Here is an 11080-nt window from a genome sequence, read left to right on the forward strand (position 1 = left end):
CATCCAGTCCCAACCCCCCTGCCATGGGCAGGGACACCTTCCACTAGAGCCGGTTTCTCTGAGCCCCGTCCAACCTGGCCTTGAACACTGCCAGGGATGGGACAGCCCCCACGTCCTTGAGATACTCGGCGTTATCGTTGAGGCGCCGCTGGGCGCGGCGGCGGGTCCCAAGGAGTTAAGGGCTGTCCCCGCCCCGGCTCCGCCCAGCTTGTGCGAGGCTCGGGGCGGCGGAGGCGCAGCGCCGGGCCGCGGCGGGGGTCGGGGCGCTGCCGCCGGGCCATGAGCACTGAGCCGCCCGCCCCGCGCCGCCGCGGCTGAGCATCGCCCCGGGGCCGGGGGGGGCGGCGGAGGGAGGACGGGAAGGGGACAAGAAGGGACGAAGGGAAGGCGGTGGTGCCCCGGCCGCGCCCCGTGCGGGGATGTGAATGGCGCTGGAGGTGCTCGGCGGGACCGACATGGAGTGGGAGAAGCTGCCGCGGCGGCCCGGGGAGGGCGAAGGGGAGGCGGCGGGGCCGTGGCTGGGCTGCGGGCGGCTGCGGCCCTCCTCGTACCGGGCGCTGCGCAGCGCCGTCTCCACCCTGGCGCGCATCGACGACTTCTACTGCGAGAAGATCGGCGCCGGCTTCTTCTCCGAGGTCTTCAAGGTGTGCGGGGAGGGAGCGGAGATGGCGGTGTCACCCCGGCGTCCCGACGGGTTTGGGCGTCCCGGGTTTGGGCTCCCGCGCAGGCCCTCGGTGGGGTGCGGGACGGGGGGTTCTGGGCCCCCCGTCCACCGTAGTTGGGCAATGGGGATGCGGGGACACGGGAGTGCGGGGAGCCCGGTCCCTCCGGGGTGTTCGATCTCCGTCCCTCCGTGCAGGGGGAGGGGACGGCAGCGCCGGCTGTGTTTACCTCCCGGAAGGCTGAGCGCTCCGAAGCGGCGGCGGGGAGGGCCGGGGCAACGGTGGGGTGGTGGGCAGCGCGGTCCCGGGGACCCCCGTGTAACAGCCTGGAGCCACGACCCCGGCAGGCCCGGCGTGTGCCTGTGGCAGGGGATGGAAATGATGTTTGCAGCCGGGCCGAGGTGATTTACAGCGTTGCTGGACCTGTACCAGCCTGTGCTGGGCAGGTGGATGTGCAGGATGCTCCACGGGAGCCAGGGGCACCCTGCATGGGGCTGGCTGCGGCTGGGACCCCGTAGCTGTCTTTGTCCTCTGTCGTCTCTGGAACTGACGAAGTGGGAATGGCTGCATGTGGCTTGCACCTTCGTTAGGGGTGCATGGGTGCTGGTGGGGACCTCAGGGTCCCAACAGTGCATGGTGATGGTACCCTGCCAAGAGCCCCGGGGCTGTGCCCTGCTCCGCTGCCACAGCTGCCTCTCCCCGTCCAAAGTGCGGATGGGGGCGTGCACTTGTTTTCGTCCTCGGCATCACTTAAGGCATCACAAGCTGCTGGGCAAGGACTGCTCTTAAGCTGTGCTTCTTGTGGCTTCACCACCCTCAAAGGGCAGCTTTGGGCTGGGCAGGACTCCTGCCACCTCCCACCACGATAGGGCATCCACATCCCAACAGCACCCTGGGGTCCCCTCTCCAGCCCTGCTACCTTTCCTCGTTCAGCAGGGAGACCCAAAGACCTGGCTGCTGGGCAGCCATAAGAGAGGTGCTCTGCAAGGGGCCATGGCAGGCATGCAGAGGGGTCCCTCTCCTTCGTGCTCCCTCCTTCCCTTGCAGAGCCTGTTTGTTGGCTGGGTTCCTGCTATCGACCTCTGGCTTGGAGCATGTGGCAGCACCTCTGAGCAGAGGGAGGCATTTAATAATACCAGTGTGGATATGGCTCTTTAATAATGGATGCTCCCATGTCTCGGCCAGGCTATGGTCTCTCCTTGCCTTGCTGTTTGTTTTCCCGGGCCCTGCAGAAGCCACAAAACACTCCTTCTCCAACCTGTTGTGTTCATGTTCTCGTGGGGCCACTTCCATGTACAATTTGGGGGACAGGCGGAGGTTGGGGGGGGGGGTGGGAGCTGGATCAGGCAACAGGAGCTGACGATGTGTGTGCATGCTGAGGAGGAGGCAGGGCCAGGACGGGGCCAGATGGGGCTTTGTGGTCGTGTGGTGGGTTGAGTCCAAGAGCTCAGCAGGATGGTGGGGCAGGCCCCCAGCAGGCAGCTGGGGTTTGGCTGCCTGAGCATGCAAGGAGGATGGAGCTTGGCAGGGCAGCACAGGACCCGGGTTCCTCCCACCGCCCTTGTTCCTGCTGTTGCTTTCCATGGCCGTGGGCACTTGCAGCCCCCTCTTCTTTGTGGCTGCTGCCTCATTCCAGCCTTGGTAGGCGCGGGGCACGGGGAGGGGACCTGAACTTCTCTGTCCCTACGTTGGTAGCTCAGCACTGGTGTGCACCCGAGCCAGGATGTTGGGGCACTGGTGTCTGTCTTACCAGCATTAAAACCAAAAGGACTCAGTCTGTCTGAGCCCTTGGGTTGACCCAAGTGCTTCTCTGGAAGGGCTGTCCAGAGCAAACAGGAGACACCAGTGATGAAATGATGCCCTGGGGGTTGTTCCCACCTGATTCCACTCTGCTGCAGTGAGTTTCCTTCTGCAGCAGCTGGTTCTCATTGCCTTTCCCTGTGAGATTCCAGAGGCAGCAGGCCCACCCTTTTTCTCAGGTGGAAAGAAACAGTGCAGTGAGCCACCTCTCCGGCTCTCATCATCAGTCTATTGGACTGAGCAAATTGACCCAGGTGTGTTTGTGCCAGACATCATCTCTTCTCCAAATCCCTCTCTTTACCAAGTGTGGTCTGCAGCAGATGCAGGGCTGCAAGCACCATCCTGGCTTCACTCTCTGGGGGGCTGTATTCAGAGGTCTTCACTCATCCAACTCTGCATTTTATGTGCCCCGCTGTCACACAGCCTCTTGGAGATACTGCTTCCCATAGTGCAGACCATTGGGAAAGCACCATGGTACTGGGGCCAGGGGGGAATTGGCAGCTCCCAGAGTGGACAGAACCTGGGAGAAGGCTTCAGCATCACTTCCCACCAACCTCTGAGGTTTTGCATTTACTCCCCATTTACCATTGCAGCTAATGACACAGCTCCCTCTTATCTGCTGTCCTTCATCAGTGGACCTTGCATTGGTTTACAAAGGAGGGTGGAGCGGTGTGACACAGATGGAGAAACCAAGGCAGGCGGGGAGGAAGTGGATTTACCAAGGTCAGCCAGCCGTGGGGAGGCCGGGAGCAGCCCTGGCCCTGCTGTCAACACTGGGGAGACACGGGTGCTGGGCACGTGTTGTGCTTGTGTTAGCTGGCGACCTGCTGGCGCCTCTGCTGCGTTGTCACGGGGTGCGCTCTGGCCTTGGTTGTGAGCACCGGTAATGCTCTGGTGCTGCTGGTGTGCCCGTGGAGCCGCTCCTGAGAGCACGGAGTGCTCAAGCATTTGTGGGGAGCAGGTAGTGCTATATGTGCCCTGATGCTTTCACTTCCCTGGAGGAACCTGTCGTGACTGATTCTGCCTTTTCTGTGCAATGAACAAATTGTCCAGTCCCACGCGGTAGAAGACCTGTTGCACTGCTGGGATTCTCATGGCTGTGGGATTACTGGTAGTGTTTCTAGCTCATTTACCTGCCCCCCCCCCCCATCTTTACCTGCTGGGCTTTCCAGGCCAAGGGCTGCAGATTGATGTCCCTGCATGACTGTGCCTTGCCAGCACAGGGGTGGGACAAGGGAACGGGCATCGAGCGGGGCTGTGAACCCATCCACAGCACGGGGTGCAGGGAGTCTGGCTGCTGAGACCCACAGATGGGGAGGTGGCGGTGGTGTTTTCACCCCATGTCTAGACAGTATCACCGGCTGTGGGGAGGGAGCAGGCCGTCTGCTCGCTCTGATTAGCATGCTCTTTAAATAAGGCTCTTAATTTCCGCTGCTAAAAGAGCTTAGATCCCTTGTGCCCAGGCTGGGGCCCGCAGCCAGCCCTGTCCCATCCCCCAGCCCGGCGTGCTGCCAACAGATGGGATGGGGACCGATGCTCCACGGCACCCCAGCTCATGGGTGCCCCCATGCAGCACACGATGGAGGGGCCGTGTCACATCATGAGGGCTTGCATGGTGTCTGGATGGGGGACCGGTGGCTTGTCCTCCCCCCGCGCCCCAGCACGGCTGCCTGGCTGAGCTCAGCTCCCAGGAATGTGCTGGGATTCCTGGGCTCCATGCCAGAGCATGGAGAGGCAAGGGGGGACCCAGCCGTGCTGCCCGGAGAGGCTCTGCTGCCCACTGCCTTTCCTGGGTGACAGTAGGAAGGAAACCCCTTTGGGTATGAGCTGCATCCTGCCTGGGGTCCTTCCAGGGGGTGCTGGGCTGGTGCTAGCGGCTGGCCAGGCTGGGTGAACTGGTCAGCACATGTGGGAGGCTGTGGGCATAACCCCTTCTAGTGGCCTTGAGCATGAAGCATGCGAGGGGGACAGCAGGATGGGGCCTTGCAAGCAAGCTCGGGGTACTGGATACCCTCAAGGAGGTTATGCCCCATGGGTGTGGGGCTGGGGCTGTCCTCACAGCCCTCCATGCCCCTGGGGATGGAGTCGCAGAGGAGGGCATCAGGACAGGGCTGTGCTGACATGGGAGAAATCCTGGGGAAGGGACTTTCACCAGACCTCCCCTGCCCTGAGCTGCCTGTCCTCCAGGCATTAGACCCCACATGGCTGCACTCACTCAGACTATTGCAATGGCGGGAGGCTTTTTAACCAGAATGAATCCACAGGCACATCCTGACAATGTGGGGGTGAGCTGGGGGCTGCTCCCTGGTGCACAGTTGACATTGCTGGCAAGGACACAGCCCTCCCCACAGTGCACGGCCAGCGCTGTGCGTGCCACACGGCATTCCCATCGTGGGCGCATGGCTTGGCGCCGGAGCATCGCCGCCCGCAGCCATCCCGGCAGGGCACAGTGCTGTGGAACCGGGTCCCGGCGCCTGGCAGCTGCCTGTGCCAGCCAAACCGACCCAGCCAGTCCTGCCGGCGTGGGAAGGGAAGAGAGCAGCGCTGCCATTGGGAATGCTGGGCTTTGGCACCCAGCACCGGGGGTATGGAGAGGTTGGGAGCCCTGATGTTGTGTCTGATGCTGCCCTGTGTGTGGGAATGGGGTGGAGAGAAGGAAATGATGGTGGGCATGAGGTAGGGGGGTCTTTGCCCTGCCTGCTCGTGCAGATGTGGGCAGGGAGCCCTAGGACATTGTGCCAGGCACTGCAGGGCAATGATGGAGTGGGGTGAGCAGGGAGGTGGGCATGGGGAAGAGTTCTGTTGTCATTAGATGGGGCGCCATGGGTGCGTGCAAGGCTCGAGGAGCTGTGATTCACACATGTGAAGCACCCGAGGATGGGCTCTTCCTGAGCCCAGGAGCTTTGTGCAGTGCTCAGCCAGGAGGAGGTGTGGAGAAACCCATCCTCCCTTCTCCTTCAGGGTGGCAGTGGGCTGGGATTAGGACCCACAGTGGCAGGAGTGTCCCCTCACCCCTTGCTTGTCCAGGGTCCATCCTGATCTCTGCTGCCACGTGGCCCATGCCTGTAGGCCAGCCATCAACATGTAACCAGAGTGGAGAGCCACGGGCAGGCAACTACTGAATTATTGAGCCTCTCCATGAGCTCACTGAGCTGCTGGTAACACAGTGGGTTTGGGTAGGGCTGGGCTATTGCCTCTTGTACCACTCTGCCTGTGGCTGGGTTCGCCTTGATGCGCTTGGACTTTTAGATCTTTGTAAAGTACTAATTTCCCCCTACACCTTTTGGTGGGCAAACTGCTCCCCATCCCCTGGGTATTGGGTGCTGGGTGGGTCCCCATCTCAGCATGCACCCTAGGATAACTGCTTCCCAAAGCAATGGGATGGAAAGACAGCCCTGGAGCGCTCAGCACTCTGGATGTTGTGATGGGGACAGAGGCCAAGCTGAAAGCAGGATGGGGGGCACTGTGGGCCCTGCCTCCACCCAGCACCCCATGTTTTGCCCAGGGAGGTGAGGAGGGGCTGGCACCAGCGCCGCAGCCTCCACCAGCATCGACTAAAAAGGAGAAGAGCAGGGAGCTGACGGCAGCGCCGAGGAATGCCTGCGCCTCCGTGATCGCTCCGTGTGTGCGGGGGGGGGCAGCTGGGATCCGCTGGGTTGTCCCCACCACCGGCTGTTGCTCCAAGGGGGGTCCCATCCCATCCCACCCCCAGCTCAGGAAAGGACACTCGGCACTGGTTCAGCCCCCCCTTCCCCTCCTTCCCCCCCAGCATGGTGCTGGGACAGGGAATCCCGTGCTCATCCCTTGTCCCGCACGTGCCGGGGGTGAAGGACCGGAGTATCCGTGCTTGGCCACACTCCCAGCTGCTGTTCCTGGCTGGGGACCAGGCTCCAGCTTGCATGACAGCGTCAGGCTGGGGATGGCTAAATATACAGCCTTATCTTAGTGCCGTGCCCCACCAGGCTGGGGTCGTCCTCTGGAGCAGTGTTTGGTCTGGTTTGGGGGGCAATATACACCCTCTCTCTTCCAACCCATGCTGGTAGGGTCTGGCTGCATGGTGCTGACCCAGAAATATACCCTGGTTTTGTGGTACTCGCTGGTGCATCCCCATCCTGCATCTGCCTGGCCTTGCAGCAGGGTTGGGGTCACAACTTGGAGATGCCACAGCCTCTGGGAGGAATGGATGTGGAATGGGGCAATGGGGAGAACACGACAAGCAGGGTGCCCCAAGGAGGATGGAATGTGCATCATCAGCACTGGGGGTGCTGCTGTGCTGGAAGACCCCCCCCTTTAGCTCTAGTGGTCCCTGAGGATGTACCTCATGTGCAGGGGTGCTGCAGGGACACATGGGTCTCAGCCTCTCTTGCACACGCTGCCTCTAGGTACGGCACCGCCAGTCGGGGCAGGTCATGGTGCTGAAGATGAACAAGCTGACCAGCAACAGGGGCAACATGCTGCGGGAGGTGCAGCTGATGAACCGCCTCTCGCACCCCAACATCCTCAGGTAGGACCTGTCGTCCCCATATCCCCTTATTCCCCAGCCTGAGGGGTTTGGAGCTACTGCCGGCTCTGGGTGAGCTCCTAGGGCTGGTCTTCACCGTGGCTGTGCTCAGGTTCCCTCTGCCTTGCAGGTTCATGGGGGTGTGCGTGCACCAAGGACAACTGCATGCGCTGACAGAGGTGAGAGCAGGGCGATGTCCGTGAGTCCTGGGGGTCCTGCAGGGTTGGGGAGGAGGCAGTGATGTGGGAACACTTTCTCAGCCCATGGCACACGTGCAGAGCAAAGTCTACTGCGGGGCAGTGCTGTGGGGTGGTTGGGAGGTGTGTTGGGATGAGATGGGCGTCTGGTTATGGGTGGAAGGGGGGCACAGAGGTGCAGTGGCCCAGCTCTTCCCATCAGTACATCAATGGTGGAAACCTGGAGCAGCTGCTGGACAGCCCCGTGCCCCTCTCCTGGTCCATGCGTGTCAAGCTGGCCCTCGACATCGCCTGTGGCCTGCGCTACCTGCACTCCAAGGGCATTTTCCACCGTGACCTCACCTCCAAGGTACGGCCTGCTCCAAAGGCATCCCATTGTCCTCATCCCATACCCACGTTGCTGGCTGTGCTGTGCTGGCTGCACCATCCCGGGAGCAGTGAGGATGGCGCAGTCAACGTGATGGGTCCTCTTGTGCCCTCAGAACTGCCTTGTGCGCTGCGAGGCCAATGGCTACACAGCAGTGGTGGGTGACTTCGGCTTGGCAGAGAAGATCCCCAACTACAGGTACATGGGCAGTGTCCATCCATCTGTCCCCATCCTTATTGTGAGGGGTTCCCAGCCCACTTGGAGCAGGAGCTGGGGAGGGATGGACGTTTGGGATGCAGCTAGAAGGGCAGGGATGGGAGCAGTGGGGGTGTTCCCCAGTGGTGGAGATGTGTGGGGCTGATGGACATGTTTGGGGCTGGCTGTGAGGGGATGGAGAAGGTGTGGGTGCGAAGAGATGAGCTTGTGGGTGCTTGAGGGAGGTTTAGCCTGGGGAGGGAGATGGAGATGATGGTTTGGGCTGTCCCAATGGGAGGATGGGAGGTTGGACAGGGGGTTGTGGGTAGCCCCTGATGTCCCACCATGTCCCCCAGTGAAGGCAGTGAGAAGGAGCCGCTGGCTGTGGTGGGCTCCCCGTACTGGATGGCGCCTGAGGTGCTGCGAGGGGAGATCTACAACGAGAAGGTGAGGCTCCGTGCGTGCCGTGCCTGGGGCTTTATCCAGGCTTGTGTTGCCAGAGCTCTGCACCCCTGGGTCTTCATAGAGGGAAGAAACTGGGTGGTGGGGTGGCAGGGCCCCTGGTGTGGCTCTGCAGGGAGGAGGGAGGCTGTGGGTTCATGGAATGATGGGCCCATCGCCTTGGGGTTGTAGGGTCCCTCATCACTCCCTTCTCTCTGCAGGCTGATGTGTTTGCATATGGCATCATCCTGTGCGAGACCATCGCTCGTGTCCCTGCTGACCCTGACTACCTGCCCCGCACTGAGGTGACTCCCCGGGATGGGGAGGGACAATGGTGGGCAGCAGCACTGGGACTGGGACTGCTTTACCAAATGAAGGGGACCATTCTGCTGTGCTGGGCAGAGCCCCGTGTACGGGAGCTGCCTACATCTCAGAGCAAGGGTGCTGTGTCCTGACTGCTGCCCAGGCAGGGATGCTCTCTGCCTATAACCTGTCCTCAGAGCCCATGGTCAGCCTGGGTGGGAGAAGGGGACACTATTGAGGCAAAGAGCAGGGTCTGTGTCTCAGCATCCCCCAGCCTTGCCCCAGCTTGGGGACCCTCCAGGGGGGTGTTGCCAGGTCCACAGCCCTGGGTGACATGCAGTCAATGCAGGGAGGGGGGACCTGGCCACCCTGGGTCCCATGTGGTGTCCAGGGAACGCAGCCTCACTCCTCTTCTTTTCCCTGGCTCAGGATTTTGGTCTGGATGTCACCACCTTCCGCACCATGGTGGGCATTGACTGCCCGGCGGCCTTCCTCCAGCTCGCTTTCCACTGCTGCAGTGTGAGCCTCCCATCTCCCCTGCCCTTCCCTACCTTTGCTGGGGTGCGTGGGGGGCCGCAGATCTGACCGGGACCCCCTCCTGCCCACAGATGGAGCCCACCTCCCGCCCCTCATTCCTGGAAATCACACAGTGCCTGGAGGGCATCCTGCAGCACCAGCTGAGTGTCGAGGACACTGGGGACACCGTCTTCAGCACTGGGGAGAGCCTGCCCATGCCTGCGACAGCAGCCACACTCACGGGTAGGTGGGCGCCCTGGGGACAGGCCATGGGGGTGTGCAAGGAGTGGGGATGTTCTTTACTGTAAGGGTGGTGAGGCACTGGAACAGGCTGCCCAAAGCAGTGGTAAATGCTCCATCCCTGGCGGTGTTCAATGCCAGGCTGGACAGAGCCTTGGATGACATGGTCTGGTGTGAGGTGTCCCTGCGCATGGCAGGGGGTTGGAACTGGATCATCTTATGGTCCTTTCCAACCCAAGCTATTCTGTGATTCTATGTGGGGTGTCCCATCCTATCCTGGCAGCTGTAAGGGAAGGAGACCAGGGTTGCATGAGGTCTGCATGACAGAGCTGGTCGCTTGGGGTGCACCTCTGTGTTATTGGGTGCCCAGCACCCCATAGCACCCCACACCAGCAGGTGGTGACCCACTCCCGTGCTCACATCCAGGGGTATCCAAGAGGGCACCCAGCCGCTCCGAGCAGTCACCCCTGCGCGAGCTGGGGACGCAGCACCTACAGCCACAGGACCAGCGCCTGTCCCGCAGCCAGTCCGATGTGTTCCCCCCGAAATCACCCACCCTGCTGCAGCCGCTGGAGCCTTACAGCGGGGCCAGGACCAAGGAGACGTCCCCCCGCATCAACCCCTTCTCCCAGCGGGAGGACCTCAAGGGGGGCAGGATCAAGCTCTTCGACACGCCGAGCAAGTCTGTCATCTCCCTCACATTCGACCTGCCACCCCCTGCGCCGCTGCAGCTCAGCACCCCTGTGACCCCTGAGCCCGCCGTGGAGGTGCAGTGTGACTTCTCGGCCCCCGCCGCTGCCCCCCGCAAGTGCCACTCGCTGCCCACCTCCCCCGAGCTGCCCCGCAGGGGGGGCCTGGAGCTGGATGTGGGGTCCCTCCATCCCACCGCTGACCTCCAGCCCCCTGTTCTCCTTCCCCCTCCTGCTCGGGGACGAGTCTCTCCCCCCGGCCCCAGGCCATTGGAGCGGATGGACTGCAGCCCCGACAGCCCTCACCCCCCGCAGCTCCCCTTGTTACCCCCCAACAACAACTTCATCCGCACGGCATCCTCAGGAGCCCGGCTCTGGCAGCCGGAGCCACGGGCCCCCGACAGGCTCCTCTTCAACAACAACCACGTGGTGATCAGCAAACCCCTGGCATGGGGCAGCGAGTTGGAGCACGGCTTCTCTGAGCTCAGCATTCCCTGTGCGGCGGCGATGGAGAGGACGGACCGTGCGGCCATGCTGCCTGGACACGGCTCCGGTGCTGTGCTGGAGCAGGATGAGGTGCTGCCTTGTCCTGGGTGCTGCCTGACACTCTTTAGCTTCAGCTTCCTCTCTGTCTGCCACCGGCCAGCACCCAGCCCACCCCACTACCAGAACCTCAACTGTGAGTCCAAGAGCCTCTTCTGCCACCAGAAAGCCCCAGGGCCGGTGCTGGCGGAGCCCAGTCTGAAGCTGCCAGAGGCATAGACCTAGTACCAGGGTACCCGGGGAGCAGGGCTGCGTCCAGCTGCCCCACAGATCCCTTGTCCCAGGAGCCTGGTGTGTCCCCATGGTCTGCCCTCACTGGCTCGGTGCTTGGCAGCCACGGGTGGCTGCGGTGCCCCATGCCATGGCTACTGTGATGCCACCAAGGCGCTTGGGCACCCATCCCACCTGGATGGTTCTCGGGGGTCTGTGGGGAGCTGTGGGGTGGGCTGGGTCCCTGCTGGGGACTGAAGTGCAATAACACCCCCAGCCCTGAGCGTGCTCCAGCACTGCCTGGGCAGCAGGGCTGGTGCCCCATGGGGCTCAAACCCTGGGTGCAGGACCCCCCTTCCCCAAGGGCTCACCCCTCTGCGGGCTCTTGTGGAGGGGTGCACAGCGAGCCTGCTCCC

At 62.4% G+C, this 11080-nt stretch overlaps 1 protein-coding gene across 1 annotated transcript; it reads left to right on the plus strand.

Annotated features, from left to right (window-relative positions):
- Window positions 1-425: 425 nt before the first annotated feature.
- Window positions 426-10673, plus strand: TESK1 (testis associated actin remodelling kinase 1; the record flags this gene model as incomplete). Its single annotated transcript, XM_080637863.1, has 10 exons — window positions 426-644; window positions 6845-6966; window positions 7094-7142; window positions 7363-7509; window positions 7643-7725; window positions 8079-8169; window positions 8385-8468; window positions 8896-8985; window positions 9075-9225; window positions 9649-10673. The coding sequence occupies 10 exons, from the start codon at window positions 426-428 to the stop codon at window positions 10671-10673; spliced, it is 2061 nt and encodes a 686-aa protein (XP_080493989.1).
- Window positions 10674-11080: the final 407 nt, after the last annotated feature.

This window comes from Psittacula echo, assembly GCF_963264785.1.
Source record: "Psittacula echo genome assembly, chromosome: Z".
NCBI classification, from domain to species: Eukaryota; Metazoa; Chordata; class Aves; order Psittaciformes; family Psittacidae; genus Psittacula; species Psittacula echo.